This window comes from Pleurodeles waltl, chromosome 11 (genome assembly GCF_031143425.1).
Source record: "Pleurodeles waltl isolate 20211129_DDA chromosome 11, aPleWal1.hap1.20221129, whole genome shotgun sequence".
Lineage (NCBI taxonomy): Eukaryota > Metazoa > Chordata > Amphibia > Caudata > Salamandridae > Pleurodeles > Pleurodeles waltl.
The window spans coordinates 2,654,023-2,675,461 of NC_090450.1; the positions used below are offsets into that span (position 1 = coordinate 2,654,023).

Genomic DNA, 21,439 nt, shown 5'->3' on the forward strand with positions numbered 1-21,439 from the left:
CTAGTAGCCTATCTGGCTCATTTCAATAAACTCATTGTAGAAACTGCCTGGCCGGAGTCAAAAAGAGCCGCCATATTTTATCGTGGACTGAGAGATGAATTGAAAGATGCCTTAGCACAAGTTCCAAATAGACCCACCGAAATTTCGGAGTTAATTGATCTTGTGTTACAGATTGACCACCGGTTAACTGAACGAAGAGCAGAAAAGAGAAGAGAGTATCGACCATTTCCCCTGAGAATTGATCGAGTAAGAAATGATCATACGAGAGCTGGAGAAGGGATAATGATAGAAGAACCAATGCAAATTGGTTCCATCCGAGGTCCTTTATCTAAGGAAGAAAAAGAGAAAAGAAGAGTGAATCAACTATGTTTATATTGCGGTGCATCTAGGCATTTTGTTAAAAACTGTCCCAAGAAACCCAAAGCTCTTCAGTCGGGAAAAGGCCAGCTTCATCAGTAGAGGGAGTTGCCCTGATGAAAGCAGAACCCAAGACAACTCCTTTAGATCAACGAGTGGCGAATACCTTACAAACCGCAGCGCCACATTTGGTACAAACAGTATCAGTTAAGACCCTTGAGAAGGAAATTCAAGGGATCTCAGTTATGATAGACTCTGGAGCTACGGGCAACTTCTGTGATATCAAAGACGCTCGTAAAATGGGTATTCGATTTATCAAGAAATCTACTTTGGAAGTAGTAAGAGCTGTGGATGGAACCAATCTTTCTTCAGGACCCATTTCCCATGAGACCGAACCAATTCAGATGCAAGGTTTTGGTGGACATCAGGAGCAGATAACCTTTAATTTGATAGATGCTCCACAATTTCAACTCATTTTGGGTCTGCCCTGGCTTACAGAACATAATCCACAAATTGATTGGAGCAAAAGAACGATCAAGATGAATTCCTCTTACTGCAAAGAGAATTGCTTTCATGATGGAGTGGAAGTGTCCACCAAGTCCCAAGCGGCCTGTTTATCTTCACACTCTTCAGTGATCTGTGCACTAAAGACAGCAGAAATCCCAAAAGAATATGAGGATTTAGTTGCCGTTTTTGATGAAATGGAGGCTGAGAAATTGCCACCACATCGACCCTACGACTGCAAAATTGAACTGGAGCCAGGTGCGATATTGCCATGTAACAGAATATACGCATTGACCGAAGCAGAGAATCAACATTTAAAGGAGTATTTGGATCAATATCTTGCTAATGGTTTTATTCGTCCTTCTGAATCTCCAGTGTCATCCCCACTATTTTTCCTACCAAAGAAGGATGGGAGTCTTCGAACTTGCATTGATTATCGAGCCCTCAATCAGGTTACCATCAAGAATCGATACCCACTGCCTTTAGTGTCAGTTTTATTAGATCAAGTAAAGAATGCTAGAATCTACACCAAATTGGACCTGCGAGGAGCATATCATTTGATTCGAGTGGCTTCAGGGGATGAATGGAAAACCGCTTTTCGGACTCGATACGGATTATTTGAATATCAAGTGATGCCTTATGGGTTATGCAAAGCTCCCGCTGCCTTCCAGCATTTCGCTAATGATATATTACGAGAATTCCTCGACCGGATTGCCGTGGTTTATATAGATGACATTTTAATCTTTTCCGACAATCTACAGGAGCACATTTCCCATGTTCGATCCATCCTCACAAGGTTGCAAGAAAACCATCTCTATGTAAAATTGGAGAAGTGTGCATTTCATGTGGAACGAGTTGAGTTCTTAGGATTCATTTTGTCACCAGAAGGAGTTAGTATGAATCCTGCCAAGATAAAGATAGTGCAACATTGGCCTTCTCCTTGCAATGTCAAAGAGGTCCAGAGTTTCTTGGAGTTCGCTAATTTTTATCAAAGATTCATATCCAATTTTTCTCAAAAAGTTACACCCATTACTCGATTGTTGAAGAAAGGAGTGAAGTTTGAGTGGACAAAAGAAGCTGAAAATGCTTTTAATTTTTTGAAGAATTCCTTCGTCTCAGCTCCAATCTTGCTCCACCCCAATCCAGATGAGCCATATTATGTGGAGGCAGATGCTTCAGATGTTGCCATAGGAGGTATCCTTTCCCAGCGTCATAAAGGTACAGGTCAATTACATCCAGTGGCCTATTTCTCTCGAAAATTAACACCACCAGAGATAAATTATTCAATTGCGGATAAGGAGCTATTGGCAGTCAAAGAAACTTTTTGTGAGTGGAGGCATTACATTTTGGGAGCTAAGCATAAAGTGACCGTTTACACGGACCACCGAAATTTACAGTTTTTAAAATCAGCTCGAACTCTAACAGCTAGACAACTGCGTTGGTCCCTATATTTTGCAGACTTTGATTTTGTTATCACTTTCAGACCAGGAAAAGTAAATGGGAAGGCAGATGCTCTATCTCGAATTGATACCGGTGCAGTTAAAGAGCCTCCAGAAAAAGAATTGATTATTCCACAAGAGAAGTTCATATCTGCCATATTGTATGAAAATTTAACCAAAGAAATTCAAGAAAACTTAACATTCGAAGGAATGCTGAAGTGGTCCAAAGAAGGCCAAGGAAGACAAATCAAAAAAGGTTTGCCATACTTTAAAGGTGCACTGTATGTTCCGACTGTGGAGCTGCAAGAAAAAATTCTTCAGGCTTATCATGACGATCACAAAGGAATTCAAAAGACTCAAAATCTAATACAACGAGAATTTTGGTGGCCAAAAATGAAAAGTCAGATAAGACAATATGTGTCAACTTGTGACAAATGTCAAAGAGGGAAATCAAACAGAACAGCTTCACAAGGTCTGTTAAGACCTTTGCCCACTGCACCCCATGCCTGACATACTGTTACTATGGATCTTATAGTGGACCTCCCTAGTAGCCAAGGTTTTAACACTATCCTAGTTTTTGTAGACACTTTCACTAAAATGGCGCATTTCATTCCTTTGAAAGAAATCCCTCGAGCCCCACAGGTTGCACAGTTGTTTACACAACACATAGTACGCGCCCATGGTATCCCAAAAATTCTAGTTTCAGACAGGGGGTCCCAATTTGTTTCTCGCTTTTGGAAGGCCTTTAGTAAAAGATTAGGAATTGATTCTCGTTACTCTACCAGTTACCATCCTGAAACCGATGGGCAAACAGAGAGAGTGAATCAAGAGTTAGAACAGTATTTAAGACTCAATTTATTCGATAAAGAGAAGGAATGGCCCGAGTTGAAGTGGGCAGCTGAATTTGCTTACAATAATGCTGTCCATTCCAATCAAATCTTAGATTCCAAAATCCGTAATGGCCAGCTTTATTATCTAATTGATTGGAAAGGTTATGGTCCAGAGGAACGATCCTGGGAGCCGCACGAGTATGTACATGCTTCAAGATTAGTGAGAAACTTTCATAGAACCTACCCAAGCAAACCTAAATTGGAGAACTGTTCCTTGAGGGGGAGTACTGTCATGACCACACAAACTTGCCAAGTCAAATCAAAGAAGTGCATGAGAAAAGCAAAGAGATATCCTCAGTGGAGACAGCAAAGCCCAAACTGGAAGAAGGTTTGCAGAATAATCTTGTGCTTATTTCAAAGGAAGAATCAAGAAGAGAAGATCCAAGAGGGCCGCTGTGAGTCCTGAAGGTTAGTTACAGTTCTAGTCTTGCAATCGGTTGGTTGCTAGGTTACGAGCTCTCCAGCTGGAAGCCTTGCACTTCAACTGAGGTCTGACAGGAATCAGCTGTGTGGAGAGAGAGCGCGCTTCAGAACAGAAACTCCTGTGAGGTAAAATTACATTTGAAGATTATATTACAGAAAACGGATAAATATTATCAAGGTTTATTCGAAGAGTTTGATAGTAGACCGTTCCCGTGGAAGTCGGCAAGGCTACAGAGTTAATGTTTGAATTAACCTTATGTTTACAAGGTTCTTGTTTAAGATATTAAAGTCAAAGAAAAAAGGAACTTTAAAAGAGCAAGTATCTACAAATGTCAAGGTTATAAACGAAGGCCAAGTTTAAAGGAGAAACGAACTGTTAACAAATAAGCATTTACAAATTCAATGGTAATAAACCAAAATAGAGTTTAAAAGAGAAACAAACTTAAATAAACAAGCATTTACAACTACAAGTTATCGACAGATGTCGAAGTAAGGAAGGAGAAACTAACTGTAATAAACAAGCATTTACAAATACAAGTTATCAACAAATGTCGAAGTAAGAAAGGAGAAACAAACTTTAATAAACAAGCATTTACAAATACAAGTATTGACAGAAGTCACAATAAGACAGGAGAAATTAAATAACATCAGCTGATTTGAAGAACGCATTATCACCAACTATATATATATATATATAGCAACATAAAACCAATCTCTAACAAAGGTTGAGAAGTTCTTCCAGAATCAGTAATACGCATTTTTTTAAGAAGAGGTATCATTTATAGAGAGAAGCTAGGCTACAGAGAACTCAGGGTGAGTGAAGAAATAATAGAATTAAAGAGAATTAAGTGTTGAGAGTAGAAAATGAAAAACTGATGTTGTATGTCCCTAGTAATTGCGACTGTGACTCTTGCAGGTGCTGTATCCAATCTTAGATGTGAAGAGGCAGACTGAGTACTGGCATTCATCATCTCTGTGGCAGTCTCTCTACCATCCCATTCCCCTTTCCCCCTCCGGGGTACTCAGCATGAAGGATTAATATTAGTTGTGAGTAGCTCGGGTCGGGACTGAGGAGTTATCTTCTGCTTCTGAGGAAATCGAATTGAAGTATCCTGACAATGTGTGCTAAAAGATGTCTCAAGATGGCGACTGTGCTATAGAGACAAGTGTGGAGCCTCACTGCCTTACAGGCGAGCAGGGCCCTTTGACTATGTCCTTGTTTTTTTTGATTCAGGAACCAGAGATGGGAATGGTCCATATCCCGCTGAAGGATGCCAGCAGCAAGAAGCAGGGGAAGAGAGTGAGTGGGGGAAAGCTGTGTGTATGTTTGTATATATGCATGCATGCATTCATGTATGTATATATGTGTGTATGCATGCATGTATGTGTGTATATATGCATGTATGTATGTGTGCATGTGTGTGGTATCTGGATAGAATAAACACAAGTAATGTGTGATAGAAGAGGTCCCTGATTTCTTACAATAGGAGTGGACTGTTACTGCCTTGTGATGCATCTGGGAAAAGGAGTAGACAACTGTACGTTTGAATAGAAAAGGAGGAAGAAAAGAAACCTTGGCATTAGTGAAAAGGTGTGGCAACGTGGAGGTGGCACAAGCAAAGATTGGGGCATGTTGGAAACACCAGGGATGGTGGTGGGTCAACCTCGTCCACCCTTATAGAAAAAGAGGAACAAAGCGAGGTGGAGACAAAGAATGAAAGAAGATGTGGGTCGTTGAATATTGACCCAAAAATGGACTCCAACATGGCTTCCGATGATTAGTTCTGGCTTGAGAGCACAGCTGGCTTGTCATACATTATGTGATCAACCTAAAATAAAGGCTTGAAGAAGCACTGCCGGGGGTGGGGCCTTGGCTCCGCCCACATGATGATAGCCAGGAGTACATGTTTTTATTGGACATAAGTTGTGTTCTTCCACAGAAAAAGTGTGTGCCCTCCATGCAGCGTGCTAATTTTGTTTCTTTATGCAGCTGCCTGAGCAAGCAATAGTAAGGCTCTGTGAGCTTCAGGATCACACACACCATTGTAATACTTTTATAATGTCTTCGATAACCAGATAATTTATTGTTTGTCTCTGGCAGCACAGATGGGAGGAGCCTAGTATTTAACTTTAGACTTCACAGGACAGGTTTGTGTTTGAGTGCCCAGGATTAGAGTAATCCACATGGATTTTTAGGCCTTGCTTGACAGTGCAACTGTTGCCTGACCTTAGGTTATCAAGAAAAAAAGCTTTCAGAGGCCTGCTGAGAGAGGGGCTTAAGATGAACCTACATGTTGGTTCTCCTGAGGACAGGATTTGATTGGGCCAAATTTGTTTGCTGCCACTAACAAGACTGCTTAGAATGCACTTTTCCCCTTATGGCAAAGTTTCTACTCGAAACTGGAAGTCTGAGGGGCTCATTTACAAGCCAGTTGCACTGCTGTAGCATCATTCTTTTTAAACTATGACAGTGCAAAGAATCCCACACAGAGCGCCACATACACAACCTGGCGCAATGGAACCATTGCTCCAGCTTGTAAACCCTTGCACCAAATTAGACCTGCACCACATATAATGTATGTAAGGGGGGTGTCACCCACAAGGAGACCTGCAAGAATGGTGCAGTGAAATCTACAAGATTTCACTGCGTCATTCTAGCGCCATGTTTTAGTGACAATAGGCTGTTTTAAATGGGTATCCTGAAGCTTTGCCGGACTAGAGCTAACATTTCTGCTCCTAATCCAGCAAAACCCCACAACTGCATCAGAAATTCTGACACAGCTGTTCTAACGAGCGCCATGGTGCACTTTACAGTGCACCCATGGTGTTGTTAGAGGGGCGCAGGGTGATGCAAGGTGTTAGAAATGGAGTCTCTGGTTAGCAGTCAGTTTGCACTCTGTCCCAGCAAGGACCCTCACTCTAGTCAGGGTAAAGGAGAAACACACCTGGGTAACCCCAACTCACCCCCTTGGTAGCCTGGCATGAGCAGAACGGCTTAACCCCAGAAGCAATGTGTATGGTATTTGTACCAACACACACTGTAATACAGTGCAAACACTACAAAATGGACACCACACCAGTTTAGAAAAATAAGTAATATTTATATGAATCTAACAAGACCAAAATGACAATTATCCAACATACACAAGTCAAGATATTAATTTTAAAAAGAATAAGAGTCTTAATACTTAGAAAACAGGAAGAATGCTGTTGTTACACAAAGTGCCTGGTTTGTGTCAAAAATAAAGCCGCACAGGCAAGCGTACAGCGGAAAAGTCAGTGACGCGTCGATTCGTTACTTGCAAGCGAGGCCATGCGTTGTTTTCTTCTATTGTCAGGTCCGCGATGCATCGTTTTTCTTCCTCGCACGAGAGTGATGCGTCGATTTACGGATGGGGCACCTCGGGCCCGGCAGGCTTTTTGCTGATTTTTCAGCCCAGCAATGTTGCATTCCAAATTCGGTTGCACGATAACAGGAAACTGCACTATGTGGGGTTTGCGTCCTTATCAGCAGCCGCAAGCGGGTGTTGCATGTTGTTTCTCCAGCTCGATGCATCGATCTTCCAGCTGTGATGAAGGCGGAGCATCGATTTCAGCTGCGAGGCCGGCTGCACATCGTTTATCAGCTGCATTGTAGATGGTGCGTTGAAACTTTTCCTGCACGGCGGTCTGTGCTTGGATTTCTGTCCTTTTCCACCAGCTTCACCTTATATGAGCCCAGAGACAGGTAAGGGCACCACTTGGCAGGGAAGGAGTCTCAGCAGAGAGTCCAGGTGTTGGCAGAGAGAAGCCTTTGATGTCCCTCAGACTTCAACAACAGGAGGCAAGCTCAGTTCAAGCCCTAGAAGATTCTTCACAAGTGGGAAGTCACACAAAAGTCAGTCTTTGTCCTCTCTCAGGCAGAAGCAGCTACTGCAAGCCAATCCAGCAAAGCACAGTAACGGGCAAAGGGGTAGTACTCCTCCTCCAGCATCCAGCTCTTCTTCTTGGCAGAGGTTCCTCTTGGTTCCAAAAGTAATCTGATTTCAGGGGTTTTAGATCCAATACTTATACCCCTTTCTTCCTTTGAAGTTGGCTAACTTCAAAGGAAAGTCTCTCTTGTTTGAAAGATCCTGCCTTGCCCCGGCCAGGCTTAAGACCCTGAATTTTGGAAGAGGAGAATGGAATACTGAGTGGCTGTTAGTGGCTGATTTGCAGCAGCCACCAGGTCCACAGCCATGAAGGTATTGAGAATGTGTATTTTTGGTTGCTGTACAACTGTAATTTTATATCCTAAATAATCCTGAGACTGAATACCTCATGATTGCCTTTTGGGAAAGCTTAATCTCAGCAAAGCAGGCCTCAAGTCTTTATGGTGATAAGCCAACAATAACCACTACAGCCCTGGCTAGTTCACTAGGAAAATATTTCTGTTGACGTAGGTCTGATCTGTTTATTATGTGCAGTTATGATGGAGAACATAAGTCCTGACATATTGATTGTGAAAAACATATGTTAAAATCTATTGGCCATCAAGGGTGGATTGCTATTTCTCTGTATTAAATCCTACACATTGGTATTATGTTAAATCAAATGTCACAGAGTAAGGTTGTAGGGAAAGAGTTAATGTTGATGACTGCCTCTGGGAAACCCTGGGGGGGGGAGAACTGCACTGTAGTAATTCTTGCTAGAATCAGTTCACAGCTGTCTCCCAGACTCTTGTAATGCAAACCATTAAATAATACATGCATCCACATTATAAATGTGCATCCCTGGGGCCTTTGCTTCAGCTCTGTTCTGCCATTGGTCTGTCGGAGGGTTCGTCACACTCTGCTCCATCTATGACAGGGAACTGCATAGGGTAACAGTTCCGTCAACATCAGTCCTTGGCTTTTGTCTCTTGCCCTGTGAATTGTGACATTTTCTGATCACATGTGGACATCCACATGGAAATGAGTGTACTTAGGGTCATGGCTGGTTGGCCTGACCTTTGGTTTTCAATTTTGCCCTTTTAAAGTTCCCCTTTCATCTCTTTCCCTTTCCTCTTTTTATTATAATGTTTCTCCAGAGACCACTAAAACTCTGCAGGCAGTGTTGACAGGTCACTTGTTTACCTCTCATTTCATCTGCAGTACGCTTCTTCCCATGTGGACACCTCTTCTAAGCCAGGAGACCATTGTGGAATGCTGTTGTCCCAGGAGTACAGAAAGCACAACATAAACACCCAAACAGTACAAAGAAGCGCTAATGAAATGCAGGAACTGTATTTTACTGGTCACATGGTGTGCTTTATGGTACAATGGGCTCTTAACTGAGAAATGATGGTAAAATGTGTATTACCTTTTTGTGAAAAGTAAAACGATGTTGTACTTCGGAGTCATAGATGTACGGACATGTATTGGAGAGCACATATATATGTATGCTGACTGACAGAGGTATGTACTTATGCTTCTGTGGCGGATTATTCAGGTGTGCCTTTTTTCTTATACGTATGTGTGTTTGGAATACAGAAGTGCATGCTAAAAATAAAACGTATGAATGTGCAAAGCAATGGAAACACGTGTGCACTGGATGTTTATTTGGGTAATCATACATATATGTCCGTAGTTATATGTTTTGCTGGTCTTCATTGCTTGATTGTCCTTGCGAGAAAGAGTCACTCTAAGTTTAACACATTGAGGCCCTCATTACAACCCTGGCGGTAGGTGTTAAAGCGGCGGTAATACCGCCAACAGGCCGGCGGAGTAAAAATGGAATCACGACTGTGGTGGAAGCCGCCAATATAGACAGCCACTTTAACACTCCGACCGCCACAGCGGTACAAACAAACAGCGCGGTGGTCACCGCCAACAGACAGGTAGAAGACCATGTACCGCCCACACTATTATGAGAGGCCAATCCGCCACCTTTTCCGGGGCGGAACCAACGCAAACAAAAACACAGCGGAAGCAGGACTTTGAAGGGAAAACACTCACCTTTCCACACCCCACGAGGAACCAGGACGCTATGGAGCCAGAACTCCAAATACTCCCTGCGATGGTATTCTTGCTCCTCTATCAGGAGCAACAAAGACGGCGGGGACGACCACAGTGAGTACTGCACCTACAACACAGGGGAGGGGTGAGGGAAAAGAGCGTGACACACACATGCAACACCCCCACCCACAACAACATACACACAAATACATGCTGCAACATTACATTTACACCCAGCACCCCCCTTTCAAGAACGCAAGGACAAAAGGAAATGAGTTGAACAATTGTAATCATGAAAAAAACAGTAGTCAAAACTCGAAATACAGTATATACAATTATGTACACCAACTACACAAGTCCGGATAGTGCACCAATAATTGTCCGTGGACCACTGGGCCCAAAATGCATGGGCGAGGCCCACACTCGATACCAGATATCAAACGGAGATAAAACTGCAGGGGCATCAGATAGAAATGAAACAGGCACCTCAGGGGGAAAGGAAGAGGGGGCACCACAGCCGGATGAGTGCACAACGCCACTGCTCCACGAGGGGGCTCCATGCCCACTGCTGTATCCTGGGGAGTGCAAAGCCACAGTCTCTCAAGTCTCTCCAGTGGGTGGTTTGCCCATTGCTTTATCCTGGGGAGTTCAAAGCCACAGTCTCTCAAGTCTCTCCAGTGGGTGGTTTGCCCACTACTTTATCCTGGGGAGTGCAAAGCCACAGTCTCTCAAGTCTCTCCAGTGGGTGGGTTGCCCAGTGCTTTATCCTGGGGAGTGCAAAACCATAGTCACTCAGGTGGATGCCTATCTCCACTGGTTCTGGACGGGGCTTTGTGCCCAGAGTGCTTCATCCTGCCAAGGACAGCGGTAGTGGATGACTTTCTCCACTGGTTCTGGAGGGGGCTTTGTGCCCAGAGTGCTTCATCCTGCCAAGGACTGAGGTAGTGGATGCCTTTCTCCACTGAAGGTGTTGCATCATGGAAGCTGCCCAGGCTCCTGGAACTGACCACCATGCTTGGACGACTGACACACTTGGGATAGCAGCCATGTCTGCGGTGGTGCCACTGGCTCAGGATGTTGCGGGCCGCTGGCGGTGCTTGAGGCGGTGTCAGTAGCGGCGGTGCTTGCGGCCGCCTCTGTGGCATTGGTGCTGGTGGCGGAGTCTGTGGCATCAGTCCTTGCGGCGGCGTCTGTGGCATCGTTGCTGGCGGTGGGCTCTGTGGTGGCGGTGCTGGTGGCAGACTCTGTGGCGGCGATGCTGGCGGTGAGCTCTGTGGTGGCAGTGCTGGTGGCGGACTCTGTGGCAGCGGTGCTGGTGGCAGGCTCTGTTGTGGCGGTGCTGGTGGCGGGCTCTGTGGCGTCGGTGCTGGTGGCGGGCTCAGTGACTGCGGTGCCGGTGGTGGGCTCAGTGACTGCGGTGCTGGTGGCGGTGCATGTGGCGGTGCAGGTGGCGGTCTTCTCTGCCATACCCGTTGGCGTCGACGTCAACAGAAGGTGTGACACTGGTCCCATAGTCAGTGCCATCATGCCCTCTCCTGACCTGCCCTTGATTTTCTGGCACTTCCCCACCTTGGATGGTGGTGCAGCTGTGTTGCCACTATCCCCTTTTGCATTCCCAGAGCCCTTGGTGGCAGGTTTGTTCGCCTTCTCCCTCCGGGATGTGGGCAACTTTCGCAGGTGGTGGAATGTCCTTGCCCTCGCTCCGTGGCACACTGGCTGCCCTGATGCTTGGCGCACTCCAAAAGCCCACTGTTGCTGGGGCCACTGTTTCTGGTGATGTGGTGGCTGAGGTGCTGGGTTGGGACCTGGAAAGCCTGGCCCTAGGGGACGGACGGGGAGGAGGTGTAGGGAAGAGGTCAATGTAAGCCAGAAAAATAATTTACACACACTGGGACGGGTAGACGGAGTGGGTTTGGGAGTGGAGGAAGAGGTAGTGGTTGTAGGAGGTGTACGAATGCTGAATTTGGGTGAAGGTGCATGGGCTGGAGGCTGTTGTGAGGTGGATGGCTGTTGGGTGGGTGTGTGACTGCGTTTGTGTACTTTCTGAGAAGGGCTCACAGTCACACTGATAGAGGACACAAGGGATGTGTGAATGGTAGTGGGGGTGGTGAGTGCACGTGAACGGTGTGTGGTGATGGACGTGCTGGTGATGGAGGTAGTGGCTGAAGATGTTGTGCATGCAGGTGTGAGTGGAGACGAGACAAGGAGGGAGGAGGACGATGTGGAGGAGGGGGACACAGTGGAGGCAGTGGATGTTGGTATGTCTGCATGGGAATGATGCTTGTGTGAGTGCCTGTGGGATGTGTGGGGCTTATGTTTGCCTAAGCCACCCTTGTGTGATGAGGTGTGTGCATGCTGGTCTGATGGTGTGCTTGGGATAGGCTGAGGTACAGGGGATTGGGTCTGGGTGGAGGAAGTTGGAGGGGGGAGGCTGGTCACAGGGACAATGGCTGCCATCAGTGCTGAGGCCAGAGCCTGAAATGCTCTCTGTTGGGATGCCTGGCCAGAATGAAAACCCTCCAGGTATGCATTTGTTTGTTGCAAATGCCTCTCAACACCCTGGATGGCATTCACAATGGTAGATTGCCCAACAGTGATGGATCTCAGGATGTCAATAGCTTCCTCACTGAGGGCAGCAGGGCTGACTGGGGCAGGGCCTGAGGTGCCTGGGGCGATGGAGATGCCCACCCTCCTGGGTGAGCAGCCACAGGACACACGCTGAGGGGCTGCTGGGAGGGCGGTGCTGGGAGGGGGGGTGGTGACTGTACCTGTTGATACAGGGGGCACAGAGGGGCCCGCCACCGCAAGGGAGCTCCCATCAGAGGAGGAGTCGCTGTTGCTGATGTCACCTCCTGTCTCCGCCGTGGACCTCCCCTCACCCTCCGTCGCACTGGCGGCTTCAGACTCCGTTGTCTCGCCCTCCAGGGCCAAGTGGGATGCAGCTCCCTCCTGCTCCGGTGCCACTGCTCCTCCGCCTGATGATGCTATTGCACAAAAGAACAGGGAGACCACAAAAAGGTTGGGGGAAAGACAGAAGAAATACATGTTCAATGCATGCAATACCACTACCGTTGGCGGACACTACAGACACAGCAGCCCTCTGCACTACACCTTGCACTTAGAGTTCCTAGATTAATCACATGCCCATGGGGTACAAGGCCTATGCCCGATTGCTGCACACATGGAAGTCACAGGAGCCTGCCTAAGTGTAAATGGCTCTTACCACTGGTGGGGTTGGGGTGCCACATAGGCTACCTCACAAAGGGTCCTTGCCTTCAAAGCTTGCCCTGGCCTAGGGTAACCCACTGCCCACCTCCCCCATCCAGACACCTCTTAATGCGCACAGAGTCAGATGGATGTGACGTTACTCACCCCCTTATGGCTGCTGTGATGCCCTCAAGCCGCCATCTATCTACGGATACGCCACCGCCAGGATCCGGAACATAAGGGGGTTCATGGTGCGATGGACACCCATCCCACGTTGGGAGGCCATCCCCAGCTGGGCCTCCACCGTCTTGCCGTCTTCTTGCTCCAGCGGCGAATGTCCTTACATCTTTTACGGCTGTGGGTGCTCCGTCTACGGTGGACCCCTAGGGTCCGGACGTCCTTGGAGATGGCACGCCAAATATCCTTCTTCTGGTGAGCGCTGATCTAGAGGAATAGTACAGGGGAAAAGGAAAAACTTTAACTGTCCGGACTGTCACAGTCATTGGCCCACGTTCCCACCCTTGCCCTGACGCACAAACACTCACCATCTGCACATGCAGGCCTCAGTCCCCCCCACATGTATCTTCTATCCACACCACTCCAAACAGGCATTGCCCATGCAGCATGCTCACAGTGTACTCACCTGTTTGTCTGGAGGACCGTAGAGCAACGTGTACTGGGGGAGGACCCCATCCACTAACTTCTCCAACTCCTCCGAAGTGAAGGCAGGGACCCTTTCCCCAGACACATGAGCCATTGTCACTTCCAGACTGAGGTCACAGCAGCACTTGCAGTGTAGATCCTTTCCTGTCGAAGGTCAGGTATCAAGTGAGTGAACAGACAGAAAATGGCGGTCATGTCCGCGGCGGTGCGTACCGTCACCGCCAGCGTACATCGTCATTGGCTCCTGGGACCCATGGGGTCGAATGATAACCAATGCAGGATTGCACTGCAGTCTTCGACTGCGACGGTGTAGAACGCCAGCGCAGTTACCTCATATCCCCTTGTCCCACCTTACAGGTCGGGCAGCCGCCATTTCAAGGGGCCACATGACATTAATATTAACTGCGTCACAACTATCTAGGCCTTGCATACACACAGTAACAGGCACATTGCGGATTTACAAATGTTTGCTGATGACATTTAGTAATACCTCAGTGTTGGCTGACTCTCTGCTCACTGTTTTCCTCCATAGGGCAAGTCCGCTGGGGCAGGTGGTGAGATGGCAGCATCCTCCGGTGTAAAGATCGCTGGTGGACCTGTCGACAATGGAAGAGAGACACGTAATAGTCACATACAGACTTGATTGTGCAACAATCCATGAACTGTGTGCCCAGCTGGAGCCAGACCTGATGTCAGCAATCCGCCATCCCACAGGAATCCCCCCTCTAGTGCAGGTCCTGTCAGTACTCCATTTCCTGGCAAGCGGATCTTTTCAAACAACAGTGGCCATAGCATCAGGGATGTCCCAGCCTATGTTCTCAAACGTGTTGTCCAGAGTGTTGTCTTCTCTGCTTAAACACATGCGCAGCTACATCGTTTTCCCTCAGGTGGAGGATTTGCCTACAGTGAAAGGTGACTTCTATGCCCTGGGACATATCCCCAACATCATAGGTGCCATTGATGGGACACACGTGGCCTTGGTACCCCCCTGCAGGAGTGAACAGAAACCGGAAGAGCTACAATTCAATGAATGTGCAGATGGTGTGTTTGGCCGACCAGTACATCTCCCATGTGAATGCCAAGTTTCCTGGCTCTGTGCATGACGCTTACATTCTGAGGAATCGCAGCATCCCTTATGTAATGGGGCAACTCCAGAGGCAATGTGTGTGGCTAATAGGTGCGGACAAGGACCCTATACCCTGTGAATAGTTGTCTGGGTCTGGGATTGTCCCTAAGGGTTAGTGTCTGTCTAATAGTTGTCCCTCAGCATCTGCAGGTGACTCTTGGTACCCCAACCTGTCATGGCTACTGAGGAGAGGAATGCTACAATGAGGCACATGGGCGAACTAGGAGAGTGATCGGAAGGACCTTCGGCCTCCTGAAGGCCAGGTTCCGATGCCTCCATATGACAGGTGGTTCTCTCTACTACTCACCAAAGAAGATGTGCCAGATCATCGTGGCCTGCTGTATGTTGCACAACTTGGCTTTGCGATGACAGGTGCCTTTTCTGAAGGAGGATGGTCCAGATGGAGGTCCTGTTGCAGCTGTGGAGCCTGTGGACAGTGAAAAAGAGGAGGCAGAAGAAGAGGATATCGACAGCAGAAACAACGTTTCGTGTTTTGTGATTCGAGGGTGTTTATTTCAGTGCAAAATAGTGGAGTGGGTTGTAAAATTGGCTGGGATGATGGTGGAGGATTGTCCATGGCAGAGCCCAGTCTATTTGTTTCACAGGTACATTGTCCAAAGGGGCATAGGAAGTGGAGCTAGGGCAGTTGATGGATGGACAGGGTGACGAAGTGGGACAGAAGGATGACATTCAGGGGGGCCTAATTTCCTGGCGTGGGTCTTGGCATTGTTCTCTGTCTTTGTCCTGGATCTCAGGGACTGTTTGCGGGGTGGTTCTCCTTCTACAGGGGGTGGGGTGCTGTTGTCGTGGTCCTGTGGCGGTGCCTCCTGACCACTAGCACTGGCGGAGGTGGTGGGCTGTTCATCATCCAGGCTAGTGCCAAGGGCCCCTTTTTGTGCCACAGTGTCCATCCTGGTGTTCACAAGGTCCTTCAGCACCCCTACAATGGTGACCAGGGTGGTGTTGATGGACTTAAGTTCTTCCCTGATCCCCAGATACTGTTCCTCCACAAGCCGCTGGGCCTCCTGAAACTTCACCAGTACCGTTGCCATTGTCTCCTGGGAATGATGGTACGCTCCCATGATGTTGGAGAGGGCCTCGTGGAGAGTGGGTTCCCTGGGCCTGTCCTCCCCCTGTCGCACAGCAGTCCTCCCAGTTCCCCTGTTTTCCTTTTCTCTGTCCTCTGAACCGTGTGCCCATTTCCCCCAGGTCCCTGATTTTCTTGGGGCGGTGGGTTTGCCTGAGTTACCTGTAGTGGTGGACACACTGCTGCTTGACGTTTCCTGGGGACCGAGGGATGGGCCCGCTGGGTGGGTGGGTGCTGTGCTGGTGTTTCCTGAGGGGGGAGGCTTTGTGGTGGCTTGTGCCAGTATCAGGGGAACCGAATACCCAGATGGGCCGGGCTGGTCATCTTTATCCATTTGGACAAAGCTGCTGTCATCACTGTGGGTCTCTTCTGTGAGGGGTCTGGATATGTCTGGTACCTCCTGTCCGGTGACATTGGGTAGGGGTCCTGCAGGGGTTTAAAGGCATGATTATTGCATCTGTGTGTGCCATCGTGTGCAATGGGTGGGTGACCCTGTACTCCAGTGCTTGCATTCTTGTGTAGGACCTTGTGTGATAATACGTTTGTGGCCTGTGTGGATATCTGTAGTGGACATGCTTTGGTGATGGGTGTCCATTCTTTGGTGTTACATGCAGGGCTTGGTGTTGGGATGTGTGGGTTGTGATAGTGGGACATTTGTGAGGTGTTAGAGTGATGAGGGTGAGGGTGAGGTTGGGGTATTTGATAGCATGCAGGTAGGGTGGGGGATGTAATAGTTAAGATTTGACTTACCAGAGTCCATTCCTCCTGCTACTCCTGCGAGGCCCTCAGGATGCAGTATTGCCAAGACCTGCTCCTTCCATGTTGTTAATTGTGGGGGAGGAGGTGGGGATCGCTGCCAGTCCCCTGTACTGCAATCTGGTGTCTTGAGACCACGGAACGCACCTTCCCCCATAGGTCGTTCCACCTCTTCCTGATGTCATCTCGTGTTCTTGGATGCTGTCCCACTGCGTTGACCCTGTCTATGATTCTGTGCCATAGCTCCATCTTCCTAGCTATGGATGTGGGCTGCACCTGTGATCCGAATAGCTGTGGCTCTACCCGGATGATTTTCTCCACCATGACCCTGAGCTCCTCCTCAGAGAACCTGGGGTGTCTTTGCGGTGCCATGGTTTTGGTGTGGGTGATGTGTGAGGTGGTGTATGTTGTGATGTGGGAGGGGATGTGTTTGTGTGTGTTGTCTGAGGTGCGTGGATGTTGGGCGAGTGATGGTGTTGTGTGCCTGTGGATGCTAGTGTTGTTTCTGGTGGTGTCTCTCTCTGGGCTTCTTTCTCAATTTTTGTCGTAGCGGTTTGTGGGTGATGTGGGTGTGTGTTTTATATTGTATTGGGTGTGTTGGAGTGGTGTGTGTATGTGTATCAGGTATGTGTATTTGGAATCGTCCAATGTGGTTGTGTTTTTTAAGTGTGTGTGTATTTTGAGCACGGCTTTGTGTACCGCCAATGGAATAACGCGGTTGAAAGACTGCTGCGTGGATTTGTGGGTCGTGATATTGTGGGCGTATTCCTGTTGGCGTGATGGTGGAGGTTTTGTTACCGCCAGTTTCTCACTGACTTTTGGTGTGGCGGACTTGTGTGGGTTTCTGGTTTTTGCCAGATTCTGGGCTGTGGGTCGTAATAGCTGTAGCGGTATTCCTCTGCCGCCGCCGCGGTGTGTTGGTGGTCTTCTGCACGGCGGTAAGTGGGATTTACCGCCAATGTTGTAATTAGGGCCTTAGTGTCAAATGCTACTCGTAAGGACATCTAAAGTATGAAAATATCACACATAAGCAATCTGAAACCTTGGCAGCTATGTATGATTTCACTAAGCAACGCAACCACTAAACCATGAAACAGTTCAAGAACTGCCTCCAGAGCATTCAGAACGCAAGACTCGTCCTTCCCAGAAGAACCAGCATCACTCCCCATCTCAGGTCCCTCCACTGGCTCCCCATCCAGGAAAGATGCTTTGTCAAGCTCTTACGCACGCATACAAGGCCCTTCACAACGCTGTACCAACCTACATCAACAACCACCTCACATTCCACTGACCGAGCGGAGAACTCAGCTCAGCCTCCCTCGCCCAGGCCCACGTACCCTGCGTCTGCCACAAACGCTTCAGAGGTCGCTCCTCCCACCTCGCCGCCGGGTCCTGGAACGACCTCCCTCTCCACCTGTGCACCTCTCCTTCTCTGAAAGGAGCTCAAGACTTGGCTCTTTGGCCACTGGACGAGGCCCGCAGATCTTTCCAATGCCTGGAGCCCCCCAGGTGACAAGTTTGCGCTCTGCAAGTACCCCTTGATTGATTGTACACCTGGGGTAACAAAGCGATTCAGCGCTCTCGAGCACCGGCTGCAGAGGGCAGTTACAAGAAGTCACCCTGAAGACCTATTCCTCTATGTGCTGCATGACGTCAGTTTGTGACAGGACCCCGGGGGTGTGTCTGCAGGTCAGGGCTCTGCAGGTCCAGCCCTGTCTTCCGCTTCAGGCCACACCAGGGCGCTTCGAGGCTGAGGCCGAGAAAGAGGAGGGTGAGGCCTCTCCTGATCTCATGGCTCTTTGACTTTCTTTCTCGATGGAAACACAAGAGCAGGTCATCCGTTTTAATCCTGATCACTTTGGTCTCATCTCTCTCACACCTTTTTGTATTTAACTCTCTGCAAGATTCAGGTAAGTGCGTCATGGAGGGCAAAAACTGTAAACTTTGCACTCGCATAGCGCACTACTCACCCGTTAGGGTCTCAAGTCGCTGTGGAACCCCTCCTGGCTTTTCCCTGTGAGTTGCCCACTCCTGGACAGCCCCAGGGTGAAGCCACGCATCCAAGTGCATGTAAGGGCCCTTGTGGAAATTAAGAAAGCTATTGCCCAGAGTTACACAGTGGGACCCATTAATTAGATTAGGCACCAAGGTGAGAATTATCTTGTCCAAGGGAATTAAGCCCAAGACCTGCCGAGGTGGGAATTGAACCCTGGTCCCGGGCCAGAGCTCTGCACCAGTGCCTGCCACTCTAACCATTGTGCCGCTCTAACAATTGTGTAGAAGTTACCGTCACTGAAAAACTGCCATAAAATGTCGAGGTTCCTCGCTAAAAACCACAACGAGCCCCTGTTGTATTAGTTCTATGGCCCCGATGCTAACACCCCGACAATTAAACTAAGAGAAGCGGAGAGGTCAAGAGACAGCGCCTGTAACTCGGCAGGCGGCCACAGGATGGCGGCAGAAGACAAGGAATCGCTACGAGCCACTCTAAAGGCGCGCGTTGTACTGAACAAGACCAGGGATCTAGCTCTCTGCAAAGTATCTATGACGTGAACTCTCTGCAAAGTACCAATGAAGTGAGCTCTCTGCAAAGTACCAACGAAGTGAACTCTCCTCAAAGTACCAATAAAGAGAGCTCTCTGCAAAGTACCAACGAAGTGAACTCTCTGCAAAGTACAAACGAAGTAAACTTATCAACGAAGTGACCTCTGCGCAAACTATCAACGAAGTGAACTCTCTGCAAAGTACCAATGAAGTGAACTCTCTGCAAAGTACCAATGATGTGAGCTCTCTGCAAAGTACAAACGAAGTGAACTCTCTGCAAAGTACCAACGAAGCGAGCTCTCTGCAAAGTACCAATCAAGTGAGCTCTCTGCAAAGTACCAACGAAGGGAGCTCTCTGCAAAGTACCAATGAAGTGAGCTCTATGCAAAGTACAAACGAAGGGAGCTCTCTGCAAAGTACCAACGAAGTTGCCTCTCTGCAAAGTACCATTGAAGTGAGCTTTCTGCAAAGTACAAACGAAGTGAACGCTCTGCAAAGTACAAACGAAGTGAACGCTCTGGAAAGTACCAATGAAGTGAGCTCTCTGCAAAGTACCAACGAAGTGGCCTCTCTGCAAAGTACCAATGAAGTGAACTCTCTTCAAAGTACAAATGAAGTGATCTCTCTGCAAAGTACAAACGAAGTGAACGCTCTGCAAAGTACAAACGAAGTGAACGCTCTGGAAAGTACCAATGAAGTGAGCTCTCTGCAAAGTACCAACGAAGTGGCCTCTCTGCAAAGTACCAATGAAGTGAACTCTCTTCAAAGTACAAATGAAGTGATCTCTCTGCAAAGTACCAACGAAGTGAGCTCTCTGCAAAGTATCAATGAAGTGAACTCTCTGGAAAGTACCAACGAAGTGAGCTTTCTGCAAAGTATCAATGAAGTGAACTCTCTGGAAAGTACCAACGAAGTGAGCTGTCGATAGCGGAGCATCTCATCCTCAGCGTTATGTGAACAAAAATGTTTTTCAGGGTCACATACTCCACATTACCTCCCTCGGAATCTGATGAGGGGTCCCTGGGTCTCCCGCACCTCAAAGATATGCATCACCTTGTGCTGCATAGGTCTCCCTGGAAAGGTTGTGGGGCCTAAAGTCCTGGGGGGCCCCTATACCGCAGTGACTGGGGGGGGGGGGTTGCCCCTTGCTCCTGACTTGTCCGGTCTTTCACCCCCACACTGGTCCGCTGCCCTTCGGGCATGTTCGCGCCACTGACACGCCATACTCACCAGGGCTTTAAGGGAACAGCGCCATTTAACGTGGCGAATGAAACACGTCCCTTTGGCTGCATTCACGGCCCCACCTTCTCATGCAAAGACTCATCCATTTCTGAACCATGGGTGTAAAAACATTAGGGCGTCCATGCCGCCCTAGTTACGTTTCACACACTTTCCCGGCTCCTGCACTCGACGTGACGCTGCGCTTTTTCCAGGAAGTTCTGTTACTTTTCTGTCAGGTACACATTACTCGTGTCAGTGCGAGTGTCTCTCAGTGCCGGTCACTGGGACAAAAAGCTGCTCAGAAGACGAGCCCATCCGATCCTTGGCCTCTCTGCGGAGCGCATTGAGCAGTTGTGATTCTGTGCAAAGGTGTGGGGAGGGCGGCACTTTATGGGGATGTTAGTGTATATGTTTCAGCTACACCCTTAACAATGTTGGGGCCGCCACTTTCCTGGAGCTCTCAGTGTATTCATCCCAGTTAGGGCCCTGACACACACACTTACATCCACATCTTCGGAAGACTCGCACAGGTGCTCATGCGATGCAAAAGGAAGTTTGACTTCACTTATCGTTTTAAAGGGACACATGTGCAGCGCTGATTTGTGAGGGCTGCAGGAGCGCGAACACAAAGGTGCAACTGTGCGCTGTACCTCAGTGCACTTACTGAATATGTAGAATAAGGCAGACGTGATGCAAGCTTCCCTCCCACACAGTCTATGTTCTAAGGTCTAACTTGCTGGGCAACAAAGCAAGTGTTTCTAGGACCATATGCAGTTCGGGCAGCAGCAGTGCGATAACGCCCCCCCCCCCCCGACCTCTTCCCCCCCCTTGCCGCGGAACATTCCCAACCTGAGCAACAGCAGCCAAGCTCCCCAGCATCAGGGGACAGGTCTACATAGACAACATCCATGCAACCTCCTCTCCTCAAAGAACAGATACAGAGCTCATAGGGCACCAGTGGAAGCTGAGCTCCCTCACAGAACTTGTGCAGATGTTGAACCCTCATCAAAAGCTTCCCTTCCTCACATGGTAGATACAGATTGATAGTCTGCCCATGGTTCCCATCTCTAAAGGACAGATACATCATGGCAGCAGCCGTGCAAGGTTCTCTCCCTCACAGACGGCAGGCCCTGTGACAGGTTTTCAGCAGCAGCAGTGCAAGCTTCTCTCCCTCACAGACATCACGCACAGGGCAGGTCTGATCCCTACAGAGTAGATACTTTAAGGTAACAGCAGCGCAAGCTTCCCCCCTCACAGACGGCAGGCCC

At 48.4% G+C, this 21,439-nt stretch overlaps 1 protein-coding gene across 1 annotated transcript in view; it reads left to right on the plus strand.

Annotated features, from left to right (window-relative positions):
- The window catches only part of LOC138266527 (sericin-2-like), a 29,800-nt gene extending 9,922 nt beyond the window's left edge, over positions 1 to 19,878 (plus strand). The window contains exons 2-4 of the mRNA XM_069215389.1: positions 4,848 to 4,913; positions 18,765 to 18,944; positions 19,054 to 19,878. Of these exons, the coding sequence (XP_069071490.1) occupies positions 4,848 to 4,913; positions 18,765 to 18,944; positions 19,054 to 19,878 (1,071 nt within the window). The remainder of the gene's footprint in view (positions 1 to 4,847; positions 4,914 to 18,764; positions 18,945 to 19,053) is intronic.
- The last annotated feature ends 1,561 nt before the right edge of the window (positions 19,879 to 21,439 follow it).